This window comes from Talpa occidentalis, unplaced genomic scaffold, assembly GCF_014898055.3.
Source record: "Talpa occidentalis isolate TD23 unplaced genomic scaffold, MPIMG_talOcc4v2.1 talOcc4.7, whole genome shotgun sequence".
Classification (NCBI taxonomy): domain Eukaryota; kingdom Metazoa; phylum Chordata; class Mammalia; order Eulipotyphla; family Talpidae; genus Talpa; species Talpa occidentalis.
In genome coordinates this window covers 2545572-2559627 of record NW_023605083.1, presented here as the reverse complement: position 1 = coordinate 2559627, position 14056 = coordinate 2545572, and the positions used below count along the sequence as shown (strand labels likewise).

Below are 14056 nucleotides of genomic sequence, written 5' to 3'. Positions count from 1 at the left end.
TCCACTCTCGTATTAAGCACCTCGACTCTCTGGTTCTCTGCCTTACCAGGTGTACACCTGTAATTCCTATTACCCTACACAAACTGAATCCCCAGCTACCTACAGCCACCCAGACCTACAGGTTTCCAGTCATTTTGTGTTTCTGCTCTACTGCTGGTTCACAGAAACATTCACCTTTGGAGGAATGTGACTATACCTTTCTAAATGTTTCTTTTTAAAATTTTTCTATCATTGCTATGGTTTGGCTGAAACTCACCTTAACTGGAAACTCCACTACTAAGCTTTCTTTACTACTAACAAAACTGTTTAAAAATCCCCCTTTCTAGTCTTATTAGCCGGGCAGCCCTTCATGGCCTCGGGTGTAATGCGGTGACTCGGTTCCACATGGTGACATGAGTAGATGCCAGCACAGATCGCCTGACCCAAGGCCACAGGACGCAAGTCCCAGCAGGGGTCTGGGCGCCAGGGCAGCTCTCTGCTTTTGTTGCTGCCTGCTCTTCTGACTTCTACGTCATTCTTCATCGCCAACCCCATCCATCCCTGCTTCACCCCTACTTTCTAGAATCTCATCAATTGCCAAAATAATTTTTTCAAATCTTTTAACTAGTATTTCCATGTGTTTTTAGAATCTCATCAATTGGCAAAATAATTTTTTCAAATCTTTCAACTAGTATTTCCATGTGCTTGGAATGGAGCAGGCGCGCAAGGAAAGCGAGAGAGAATAGTTCTCCTCCATTAATTCAGGTCAACACAGTGAACAGAGTTCAGCTCCTCCCCTAAGCACCGTTGTAGGAAGTCCTCCCCCACCCCACCCAGACGCTCCTCCCTTGATCCCACTGAACCCCCAAGGCAACTGTAGCAATCATATCAGAAAAAAAAAATTTTGGCAAATATTTTAAACAAAATACACACCAAAACCCTCTATTATTACTGCTAAAGTAGTGTTCTTCATTGCCTTAACATTTTTACTCACCATTTCATTGGGATGGACCAAGAACAAATAAATCCCTGGATGTTTATCAAAAACCTGAAAAGAGCAATTCGCTTGTTCCATCCGACAAAGTGCTTCAACACATAACTCATCTAAACAGAAAAAATAAGGTAGTCAATATAAGACGTAAGTCTTCTCGACTTACCAAGATTCTCTAAATCCGACTCCTTTCACTGTTCTCTAAATGAAAGTTCTTTTTTAAAAAACCGAGGAATACAAATGCTGATGCTATAAATGTAGAAACAATACTGAGCTATCTCACAGACTAACTGGTTAATCACAGGGTGTTCTGTGAACCACTATGACTTACTAGTATATCTATCTCTTTTTTGGCTTGGTATAATGATGTCCATCTTCTGTAAGCATGGTTATAGATCCAATTCCATTAGCATTTCACATTTTGATCGACACAGACACACTCGGTACCAGAGTGATTCTGAATAACCCATTTTCTCCACTGGGTGCTACACCACCAAACACTGGTCTCCTGGAACACACTTACCCTGGACTCTCAATGCCGTTCCACCAGCCGATCCACGCCAGTGCTGTTTTAGTTCCCACTGTTTCATGGACATTTCATTAATCATTCAGCAATGTGCTGAAGAGACTCACACATTAACCCTATCAGATGAATCAACTTTGGCTTGTCAAGCTTTAAAGAATGCCGCAGTGAGAGCGGCTGGCTTAGGGGAGGGGCAGTGATTAGAAAGCAGAGGGGCTCCCCGAGAGCGGCTAGGCTGCATCTTGGCTGGATCTGGCTGTACCGGGGGCTTAATTTGTGAAAGATCATCAAGCTATCTACTTCCCTGGATATATAAATGTTTGAAAAAAGACTTGTTAGGATTTTAAAATCTAGTGACTTTGAATTTATTTAGAAAGGATTTACCTATCAAATCTTTAGACTACTTTTCACCTTACTGAAAATAGAATACAGAGAAATAAGTTAAACAACAAGGAAACAAAGCAGAAAGGGCATTATTTTCCAGGGCAACCACAGTCTCCACAGATCAAAGTTATGTCCCCCCCCCCAAAAAAAAACAAAAGCATGTGTTCATTCATATACATAAACTATCTGCATTAAAAGAGATGTGAGAAGGGCCTCCCTGGTGGCCTAAGAGTTAAGTCTCAGCATTATCACCACTGTGGCCTGAGGTCCATCCCGGGCTAGGGAGCTACCCACAGGATGCAGCAGACCTCTCCTGTCTCTGTGCTGCTCCCCTCGGCAGTGGATTTCAGTAGATCTGCCTGTTCTTCTCCCCACTCTGTCTTGGTGAATCCTCTCACCGCCCCCCCGCCACGCACACCTCTGATCTACACCTCAGTTTTTCTGCTCAAAAATAAATTTAAAAAAGAGAGAGACGTGAGATATAGGAATCTAATGTAATGTATGTCCCTGGCCTGTCTCTAATTTAAACACAGCTGCCTAAAACCATTTGGCCACTGCCGTGAAAATCTGAACATGAATAGATATTAGATGCCTTTAAGGAACTGTGATTTTGTTAGGTTTGACATATCAGGAAAATGGTTTTACTTTTAAGAGATGCATACTAAGAAATGCAAATATAAATAATCAAAATCTAGACAGATATAATATGCCATGACACAGCAATCAGTGAAAATCACCACAAACCAGTGGTTAGCAACCAGGGGTGACTCCCCATCCTGTCCAAGGGACATCTGGCAAAGCCTAGAGATATTTTTGGTTGTCCCAGCTAGGGAAGGTCAGAGGGCCGGGTGAGACTGGCATCTAGTGGACAGAGGCCAGGAATGCTGCTAACCATCCACAAGGGATAGGACGGCCCCCACAAGAAAGAATTTTCCAGTCCAAATTATTACTAGTGCCAAGGTTGAGAAACTCTGCTATAGAAAAACAGAACGAAAAATAACTGAATGAATAGCTGAACAAATGTGACAAAGCAAACATACCAAGAAGCTGGCAATTGCAGAATCCATGTGGTGTGCATATGTAACTCATTCTCTATCCATCTGAAAACTTGCATAATAAAATATTGAGGGGAAATGTAATTAAGTACCCTAAGTACATTGAGCAGACAAATTTTCAATACAATAAGCCTGAATTTCAATAAGCCTGAATTCTTACAATTCTTAACATAACTTAAGGAACACTCAAGATACTTACTAACACGTTCATGTAAAAGTAGATAAGGATATTTCAGTATTTCAAGAAGAGGAACTCGAAGCTTGTTTTCAAAGTCTTGGCCAGTGAAGTCAAACAGCTGTGCCTCCCCATTGTTGTCTACTATATACAATTCATCATCATCTCCAATTTCCCCCTTCATGGATTTCTCAAAGTGATTTATGAGACGTAAGGTTTCTAATTCCCATAAAACCTACAGGAAAAGAAAAATGGGCAGCACGCTTTAAATCTTATCAACAAAATGTGACACTCTTTCTAGGGATGTACTTTTTCTAGTACAAAAATTCAGAAGTTAGAAATACTAGATGTAACATACTACATTTATTTAAAGGAAACACGGCCACTTTTATGTTATATGAAGGATACTTCAAGCACAAGTTGTTTAAACGCTGCTCTTACAGAGTTTGGCTATAAATACCATAGCATACCCTTAAGCTGTACTCTATTAAAAAGGAAGTAAGTTGGAGCTTCTTGTCAAGGACAGAGGTAGGCCATCTATATTCCAACCAAAGGTACTCACTTAAAACACCAGTTGTAATATAGACATTTCTAAAACTACGAGAATTTACAAATGCAAAAGTTTTCACAACAGATTCACAATCCTGCTCCCTTCTGTGTTACACATATCCCTGTGGTCTCTCTTCTGTTTTTCAGCAAATAAGTAAATAAACCAGATGTTCGAAGTCACATATTTAGAACTGCTTGTTTCACCTCCGTTACTAAGACTGGAAAATACCCTTGCCCGTATAGGTTTATACCACTAGCCCATTACAGAAGTGAAAGGCAAGAACACATACACCTGAAATATGCACATTGTTGTAAACCAATGTTACCTCAGTAATTTTTTTTTAAATGAAAAGGGAAAAAAACCTACTAACCAACAACAACAAAAATTTCAATGGACAGGACTTTGAATGTAACCCTGCCAAATATATTGACATAAAAAGATAAAACAAAAAACCCCACACATCATTTCATAAAATCATTTTATATCAAAATGAGTAAAAGCAATGGATCATACAGTTCTGCTCTTGGTTCCAATTCCATCCATCAGTCAGGAAGCACTTCCTCAGCATCTACTACACTCCAGGCCGTGAATCAGGTGCCAGATATGCAGCAGCCGTCAAAGTTTAAATCCCTTCCTCAGTTCTCTGATGCTTCCAACAGAGCTGGAATCTATTCCCTTCCCAGGGGCCAGTTTGGAAAACACTGCCATGTGATGGCAATTACCTCGTGCAAGAACTGCAAGCTCTCTCTTGCTCTGTGGTACTCAGCCACACACTCTAAGCAGTAGCAGAGGTCTTCATCAGCGGTCTGAAACTCACTGGAGCGGGTCTTGGAGGCATAGCACTTCAGGAAATCAACGGTGGAACCACCACCTGGCGTACACCAGCAGCATGTGCTCATTCTGCAGCCAGCAGCAGAGAAGAAGACATCTAACGCTAGAGGAGAAGAAAACAAAGCAGCTGTGGCCTATCCCGTGAAGAATGGGTACAGGTCGATTAATGACCCTCACGTTCAATTTAAAACATGCCTCCACTGCAGCCCGAACCTCCTGTGACTGATCCACCGCTGACTAAACTCAACTCTGAGCATGCGCTTTAAAAAACTAATTTTGACACATGAAAAATATAATGAAAGTACTTTGTTAATTACAATTATAAGGCAATATACAGCTGTGCTATAAAGAATCAAAACTACGTAATACCTACTGATGGAAAATACGAAGAGAGAATTATCAGCGTTTTCACAGCATGGATTTTGAAGTGTTCTGATGGTGACTTGGAGTCAGCATTTCACGTTCTCCAAAGACATGTTCCTGAAATGCCTGGAAACATAGAAATCCCTAAGTGTTAACCATACCAGTAATAAAAACTCATAGAGGATTTTGTCTGGTTTGGCCTAAGTGGGAACTGGACTCGTGACTCTCCTCAAAAGAAAACAGAATGAGATAAACAGGTATACAGTGGAGACACCTGGCAAACACAACCTTAACCAAGTGATCAAAGTTAACACCATCAGGGTAAATCTTGTTCATATTATGTGATGAGGAAGGGACTTCAACTTCGCAGTGCGCTTCTCCAAAACCCTTAAGAGAGCCCAGTCTACTTAGAAGAAACACATCTAACCCAAAGTGGGTTAAACAACCCCCAAAGCGAGGATTATCTAAACAGCTATCAGCCAGTCTGCAACAAGAAAGACAAGCACCAGACCAAAGGGAATTAAACAAGAGTTATTTCATATAAAAATAAGGATTTACTGGGAATTGGGCCAGGAAACTATCTGACAAACCTGATCTTGAGAAGCCTGTCCTAAAATGAATTATCCAGTGAATGTAAAATATCAGCCTACTGGGGAGCTGCAAACTCGACCATAAAGCCAACAGCGCTTATTCCATCAAATGGATGCCCTACGCCACGCAGCTGCTCCGCGGCGACGGCATTCCCCACGGGGAGGAAAACTGGCAGGGGGACACGGAGCCGTCCTGCTCAGATATACCAGCACCACGCAGACACACACGTGTGCACAGAGGTTATATGCAGGTATTAAAATTCATACAGAAATGTTTAAAATGTTTAAGAAGTCTCAAGAAGAAAAGGGACAATGAAAATTGAAAAACAGCCCCAGTCACTGACGGACTGGGTACAGAAGCGCGGTAGTGTGTGAGGCAGAGCGCATCACCTCTGCCCCTGGGAGATCAGGAACAAACTATGTTCCTGCTGCAGCTTCTATAGCATAAGGCCAGCTCCTCAAATAAACTTATAAAACAAAACTTACTTTTCTCTTACATCCACAATCAAACAATTATATATAAATGTGTAAGTAATCAAATACATGCATTTGCTTTATGAAATGATTTTTTTATTTATTACCTATTACTTGTCTACTTTCTTCATGCTCCTAACGTGCGTTTATTACGCTTTTCAACAGGAAAGACTATTTAAAAAGATTTTTAAGTAGAAATCAAAATTTATAAGAAATGTATTTCAGTAAGCCCTTAATTATGGACTTTCTAAAAAGCAAAGTAGAAAAACAAGAGCTACGCAATTCTCAGATAGGAAAAAAAAAAAAAGAATGCTTGCTGGGGTGGGGAGGGAGAGCCACGCCCTTTCTGACAATTCTAACTCAATTACATTTTATTAATTCCTACCTTGTACAACTAAGGGGAAGCTAAGTAACATTATGGATACTATGTTACTACAGGATACAAACTGATTTCATTCAAAGAAATTCTTACACCCAAAAGGCCAATATCTTAATACCAGGAAGCAGAAAGTCTGTCAAAACTGTCCTTGCCAGTGATTTCAGTGTAGGAAATGAATCTAAATGATCTGAGAATAGAAAGTGAAACTTTTTGAACATTTCCAAAACAACTGTTTTGAATCACCTTTTAAAAACTTAAAGAAGGGACTGAGGTACAAATAAGATGTTTACTTTTTAAAAAATTATTAATAGCAGCAAGCAAGAGAAACCTTCTACTAAGAAATTTAAGAGTCTGCTTTTTATTTCACTCAGAGAACATTCTACACCCACCCTGCGGGAAGCAGAATCAAATTTTCTTAAGTAGTTGGGAGTTACAGCCAAATAATAAAGCCATAGGACCCGGAACAGACAAGGAATAGTTCCACAGAGCACTTCAAAAACAGAAACATGTTTCCATTTGCTCTCAAAAGGCCACAGTATGAGGTTATGTTCCCAAATCTAAAATCACCGCTGGTCTGACAGCTAAGACCAAGAAATCTAAACAGAGTACAATGTACCGTGGGTAGAGGACTGCACATTGTGTAAGGTTCTGTACAGCTCAGTTCTTCTAGAGGTCAGTTTTGTTAACTTTGTCAGACTTCAACTGCTTGGAACCGTTACTGGACTGCAGATGGATGCGCTGGGGAATCCTCAAGCTGTAAGACAGCAACAAAGGCCAAGCCCCAGCATCAGACAAAGCTGATTGTCAGCAAGGGTTCTTCACCAGAGATATGCAGCGCGTGCTAGCACATCTCAGTATTAAGGATTCTTGGTATTAAATAACAATCACTTTCTTCTACACTTCCCAGCTAACTTGTTGAAAAACAAATCTACAGGGCCTCCCCTATGGCGCAGCGGTTGAGCGCTGGGTTGTGAAGCTGCCCGCAGCCTCTGCAGCGCCAGTTCGATCCCCGGCTGCTCCCTGGCCACGGGAGGAGGGTCCCACACGGCGCGCAGACCTCTCCTGCCGCCCGCTGCTCCCCTCAGCAGTGTATTTCGCTCCTTCTGCCTGCTCTGCTCCCCGCTCTGGCTCTGGTGAATCCTCTCACCCTCCCGCGCTTCTGACTGTACCCAGTGCTTGTATAAATCAATCAATCAATCTTTAAAAAAAAAAAATCTACAGTTTCAGTTCCTTTGCACCCTGGCTTCAAAAGCCCCTGATTACCTCTATTACCAAATCAAACAGGATCTTTCCTTGACTCCTCTAAAGCATATGAAAATGTTGGCTATGCTACCCAATTTCCTTCACCATCATCTCCTCCTCCATCATCTTGCCCCCAATATCATTTTCTCAAGGCTTGTTCTCAGGACTCTAACCTAATTTAGTCAATGTGCTTTCTGGGTGACCTATTCAAACCACTGCTTCACCAACTACCTATGCTGCAGCATCCCAAAGACTGAGATGTACGCAGACTCCTAGTGCAACGCTCAACTGTTTCAGCTACTCAATACATGAGAGCCTAGCCTAGAATTCCACAAGGATGTATTCGATATCCAACTGCACCACCTCTGCTTTTATGCCTACCTCAAAGAAAACAGAATGGAACAAAGTCCTCCCCTTACATTTGTTCTTCATGTATTCTCTGTATTTATGGCATTATCATCCCTTCAATCTTAAAGCCAGCAACCTGGAAATGACCCTATACTCTCTCCTCCTTGAGCTCCTACCTGAGTCATCTGCTGTGCCTTAGTTTATTTTTTTAAAGATTTATTTATGCATACAATAACTGGGGTGTAGGCCAGAGGTGCAGGGGGTGAGAGGATTCACCAGAGACAGAGTGGGGAGCAGAAGAGGCGCGTCTACTGAAATACACTGCTGAGGGGGCAGCGGGAGATGGTAAAGGTCTGCTGTGCCATGTGGGTAGCTCCCTGGCGGGCATGGAACTCAGGCCTCTGTCGCTGGCAATAGCTTGATAGTGCTGAGACTTTACCCCTGCGCCACCAAACCAGGGAGTCCCTGCTGTGCCTTAGTTTAGCACTTCTTCACTGTCTGTATTACAGAAGAATCCTGAATGAGCCCTGCCTCTTTTTTTTTTTTTTTTTAAGATTTATTCATGCATACAAGACCTGCGGTACAGGCCAGAGGTGTGGGGGGTGAGAAGCTCCACCAGAGACAGAGTGGGGAGCAGGACAGGAGACCGACTGAAGTACACTGCTGGGGGGAGCAGCGGGGAGACAGACGAGGTCTGCTGCGCCATGAGGGAAGCTCCTTGGCCAGGGATGGAACTGGAGCTGCAGAGGCCGCGGACAGCTTCATAGGTTTCGTCTTAACCCCTTGTGCCACCAGGGAGGCCCAGCCAAAAGCCCTGCCTCTTGTTTGATCAGCACTAAGTCCTCCAAAATGCTGCCAAAGGCCGCCAAAGCCGTCCTCTGAGCGCACAAACGAAAACGACTCAACAGCCTGGGGATAAAATTCACTTCTTTGAGCTCATCCCTTGAGACCGCCACGATGTGGCCTCGGCATCGCCCCCTCCGTCGCGCCTCCCTGCGCGCCCTAAGATTCGCCGGGGCCGAGCAGCCGGGCTGCCTGGACGCGCGTCCGTCTGCGCCCGACATCCCGGCGGCGCCCCCGCCTCACCCCGCGCCCGCGCGTATTCCACTCCCGAGGAAAGCCGGAGAAGAGGGACGCGAGTTATTACGGATCAAGTTCAGAGTCTATTTTTTCAAACAGGCGCACCCGGGACGCCGGCGGAAAGTGGTCTGAGGGCGGCGCCCCGGGGCCCGCTGTCCGCGGGGACCCCCCCGCCCCCGCCCCCGCCCCCGCCCCCGCCCCGGCGCTGCAGGCGGCGCAGACCACGGCCGCCCGCCCCCTCGCCCACCTGCCGGCGGCGTCGCGCCGGGAACCGCCCGCCGCGCCGGGGCCGAGACGCGGCGCAGCCCCGCCGGCGGGCGTCCCGCCCTCACCTGCGCGCGCCCCGCCGCCGGCGCGAGCTCCGCCGCGGGCCCGCCTCCCGACGCCGCCGCGGGGCGGCCGCGGACACGGGCCCCGCCGGGGCCGGCGGGCTCGCGGCGACGAGCCGCGCGCGGCCAGTGCGGCCCGGCCGAGGCGCCCGCGGGCGGGGGCGCAGGGGGCAGGCGGGCGCCGGCCCCGGGACCGCCCGCCCGCCCGCCCGCCCGCGCCCCGCGCCGGCCCGCGCCGGCGCGGCCTCCACACGCGCCCCGCCCGCAGCGCCGCGGCCGCTCGCCTCACCCGCCGCCCTCGCGCCCGCAGCCGCCGCCTCCGAGCCCCGCTCCGCGTCGGCCGAGGGCGGAAGTGCGGGCGGGCGCCCCGGCCCGCACCGGCGCCCAACCCGCGGGCGCCGCCGGCGGAGGACCCGCCCCCGCGCGCCGTCGGCCGCCGCGGCCCCGCCCAGGGCGCCGCCGTGTTTTGGGGCCGGGGGCGGGGCGTGGGAAGAGCGCGCTCGGCCCGCCGGGCGGCCCCGGCGCCGGACGTGACGCCACCCCAGGGGCGGGGCCAGGCCCACCGGGAGCGTCGGCTGTGGGGGCGGGGGCCGTAGGGGCGGGGCCTAGGCGCGGAAGCCCCGCCCCCACCCTGCCCCGCGCGGGCCGCCCGCGGGTGGCCCCGCCCTCGCCGGCTCTCCCCCGCCCTCCCCCGCCCTCCCCCGCCCTCCCCCGCCCTCCCCCGCCCTCCTCGGGTCTTGCCGCCCCTTTTCCTGCTTCCCCCGCCCGGGGCTGCCGCCGGGGCGCGTCGCGCCTGAGGGGCGTGTTCTCCTCAGCGCCTCTGCTGCCAGGGCCTGAGGTGCGGGGCGAGCTGGGGGCGCCGCTCGCGCTCCGAGCCCGAGAGGGGCCGGCGGGCGGGGCGGGCGGGGCGCGAGCGGGGCGGGCGCGGGGCACCCCCCGGGCCCTGCGCGGACGGCGGCGACCTCCCCCCGCCGAGGCCCGGGCGCGGCCCAGCGACGCCGCCCGCGCGGACGGCGGGCCCGGCGGCCGGGTTGCCCCGAGGCCGAGCGGCGGGGCGCGTCTTACCTGGGAGAACCCCAACCGGAGACTGGCGGGCGAGCGGGGGGGGGGGGCGGCGCGCGTCGAGAACGTTCCGGCGGGGGCGGGGCCGCGGGGGCCGTTGGGGCGCGTTCGGGGCCGGGGTCGAGCTCGGGGCGAAACCGTTGCCCGCGTCACGGGCGCCGCGAGGCGGGGGGCGCCGCGAGCGGGGGCGTCGCGAGGGCCGGGGGGGCCGCGAGGGCGGGGGGGCCGCCGGAGGGCGGGGGGGCGCGGGGGTGACCGTTACGCGCGTGTCCCCCCGACCCGGGCCCGAGCCGCGCGGCCGCCGCCGCCCATCCTGCCCGCGAGGCCCGCGTGAGAGGGCGGTGGCCGTTGGGACGCGCAGGAAAGACCCCGACGCTGGCGGCGCCCGGCCTCGGCCCCGCAGGTGACGCCGCCGCCTCGACAGAACCGCCCGCGCGTTAGGTAAACCGGGGCGCGGGTGCCCCCGAGGCCCCGCAGGGGGACGCGGACTCCCGGAGCCCGCGCTCTCGGGGACACGCCCGAGCGGCCCGGCTCCCGCACGGAGAGGAGCGGGGAGCCCAGGGCTGGGGGCCGCGCCCCGCAAGGCCAGCGAGGCGCGGGCTCGTCTCCCACCCCCGCGGCCGCCGCTCGGCGGGAGAAGCTGCGCCTCGCACCCTTGCCCGCTGCTCAGGAAACGTTCCTGCGGACGCCCGCCCGTCCCGCGCGTTCATTTTGAAACGGACAAACCCCAGACCCAGGAGAAATCCAGGAGACCGTGAACGCGAGCGACGCCGTGCAAGGCACGAGGCTGGGAGTTGCTCGTCCCCACACCAGGAGCGAGACCGTCTCCACACGGACGACGCGGAGTTGAGTCTTTTCTCCAGTGAGGCCGAGGGACTTGCGTAAAGTTTACTTCAAGTGAACGATCCAGCTGATCGGGGTGGCCTCGGGATGGCCGAAGTGAAGGAAACGTCTGTCCAGCTTTTCCTCGCAGGCGGGCTGCCAGGCCCAGGCGCCTGCAGGTACTCTCTGGTGTGCTACCGAGATGACGTGTCATTCGATACTCTCATTTCCACATAGAGTGTGAGTTCATAGATCAGTATTGTATGACAGAAAAGGACAATATTCGTCACTTTCCTCCAGTTTGATCATGGGACGCATCCTCCAGTTTGGATTCGCAACAATCCAATCCTCATCTCCGCATTTTTCTCTAGTCCATTTTTGTCAGCTGACATACCTTAACACAATGATGTGTAACCCACAGAGTTCAGTCCGTGGCCCGAGGAGTGTTACCAGCCCTCTGCTTTTGTGTGATCTCAGCTTCATCCCAAAATGAGGCCCCCTGCCACTTGGCAGTGAACTCCCTTCTCCACACTCAGCGCATGCAGCCACTGAGCTAATTTCAGCATCGCCCTAGATTTAGGTTACTCTAGGGATCAGTGGAATTACGTATTAGGGACCCCTTCGTGTCTGTATTTTGTTCCACACAAAGTGAGGTTCACAGTGGTGCTGCGTGTATCAGCAGTTCATTTTTATTGTGGAGTAGGGTCTCCACCAGCTCCCGTGAGAATGTGCCGCTTCGCTCTGTTCGTTCGCTCATCTGCTGACCGATACACTGGTCCAGTTTTCCACCACCACGAGGAAAGCTGTTCTGAACATCACTGTGTAGTCTTTTAGTGTTTTCATTTAACTTGGATAAGTAGCCAAGAGTGGAATGCTGAGTTACAGGGGAGGTGTGTTCTTAATCTTAGGAGAAGTTGTAATCCATTTTCCAAAGATTCTCCTATACACCAAGAATAAGCCTTCCATTTGCTCCACAAGCTCATCAACACTTCTTTTTTTTAAAAAAAAAAAAAAGGTTTATATATACAAGAACCAGGGTACAGGTCAGAGGTATGAGGGAGTGAGAGGATTCACCAGAGACAGAGTGGGGAGCAGAACAGGCAGACTGACGAAATACACTGCTGAGGGGAGCAGCGGGCGAGACAGGAGAGGTCTGCTTCGCCATGTGGGATTCTTGCTGGCCGGCCAGGATCGAACCCACACTGCTGAGACCACAGACAGCTTCACAGTGCCAGTGTGGTGCTCAACCGCCTGCGCCACAAGGGAGGCCCCTCATCAACACTTCCGTTGTCTCTTACAGTCCAGCCATTCTGGTGGGTTAAACGTACACGCCACTGTCTTCTCTGAGAACTAGTGATGTGGAACATGTCTGTTCAGGTCTTCCGTGGGAATTAACATACCTTCTTTGTGGACCGTCTACCTGAGTCGTCTGACCAATTTTTTTCTACAGATTAAATTTTTTTGAGAGAAGTTTTGGGCTCACAACAAAATTGAGAGGAAGATACAGAGATTCCCCAGTTCCCCCATTTACCCCATTATCAACCCCACACCAGAGGAGTAATTTGTTTTAACTGATGAACCTACGCTGACGTGTCATTATCTAGAGTCCACGGCGTGCCTGAGACTGCGCTCACGGCACTGTGCTTTCTGTGGGTTTGGACAGCAGTATAATAATATGTAGCCACCATCATAACAACATCCAGAGTTCCTCCGGTGCCCGAAGCCCTCCATGCTCGTCTGTTCATTCCATCCAGTCCTACCTTGACCACCCTGATCTTCTTAACCATTTCCATAGTTTTGTCTTTCCCAAAATGTCATGTGTTTGAAATCACAGCTATGTTGCCTTTCTCCTGTGGTATCTCCGAGGAGTCGTATACAGTCACATTGCTTAAAAACAGGGAATGACATTCCCAGAAATGCCCAGGAACCGGTCACAATGCAGTCGACTGTTTAAGACAAGCTGCTTCTCAGCCACACTCCCGGGGACACAGGCATTCCCTTCCTCTCTTCCTCGTCGCACACCGGCTCAGCTCTTCCTCTCCCACTTTCTCCCAAGTGCAGACATCACGTAGTTTTCTCCCCTGCCCTCTCTCTAAATCGGGGTTGTCCATTTTGTGGCCTCAACTTTCCCATTCATGGAGCTAAACAAATCTATCTCTAGGATGCCTTTTGCTTCTGTCCATCCCCCTCAGTTGCACTCACAGCCCTGCAAAACTGCACTCCCCAACCTACCCCAGTCCCCTTGCAACCTGCTTCTCTCCTGGACCTGTTTTGATAAACAGCCTGCCCTGCCCTTTGTTTTTTCCTTCAAAATTCTATGCTAAAGGGGCAGATGGTAAAATTGTCTGGCGGACTTTCCCCCCAGCGGCATGAGCCATATAGAAGTTACAAAAACAGAACTTTGACAAAGTACATTAAGTTACGCCCCGCCTGTGTGTGCATGGCTTCCTTACAGCTCAGTCACCTCTTCCCCTCCCACCCTACCGGGTGGGAACTAAACCCCAGCTTGAGAGGAGTCCAGAGCAGGAGCCCGGTCCTACTTTCCTGGCCACAGTGGCAGCGCTGAGCTGTTGAGTTGGGCACGTGCCCTAACGTGGCATCAGGAGACCAAAAGTCAGGACTTAAGAGCCGTGGGAAGAGTCCCTTTTTGCCCTCTGAATGGGGGAGACGACAGCTGAAATGCGTGGCCCTAGGAGGGTGTCCCTTGAGGCCAACAGACCCCCTTGTAATGGACTCTGGAGAGGGGAGAGCAGAGATGCAGCCGAATCACAGCCGTGCCGACCGCGCGAGCACCGCGGAGCTCAGGTCCCGGCGTCTGATTTCCTGGGCCGCAGAAACCTGGCGTTCTCGCCGGCCAGCAAGCCCGGCAAGAGAAGCAC

The 14056-nt window shown here is 50.8% G+C and overlaps 1 protein-coding gene across 4 annotated transcripts in view; it reads right to left on the bottom strand.

Moving 5' to 3' along the window:
* The window catches only part of SETX (senataxin), a 60008-nt gene extending 49628 nt beyond the window's left edge, over positions 1-10380 (bottom strand). Inside the window, exons 1-6 of one of the 4 annotated variants that reach the window (XM_037492892.2) lie at positions 9583-9611; positions 6911-7048; positions 4858-4977; positions 4380-4591; positions 3132-3342; positions 974-1083 (exon numbers count right to left, since the gene is read on the bottom strand). In XM_037492892.2, coding sequence (XP_037348789.1) covers positions 974-1083; positions 3132-3342; positions 4380-4556 — 498 coding nt within the window. In that variant the 5' untranslated portion in view covers positions 4557-4591; positions 4858-4977; positions 6911-7048; positions 9583-9611. Of the gene's footprint in view, positions 1-973; positions 1084-3131; positions 3343-4379; positions 4592-4857; positions 4978-6910; positions 7049-9582; positions 9614-10358 lie in introns of those variants that run through there. The other 3 variants (XM_037492889.2, XM_037492891.2, XM_037492890.2) reach the window with 3 other exon arrangements.
* Positions 10381-14056: the final 3676 nt, after the last annotated feature.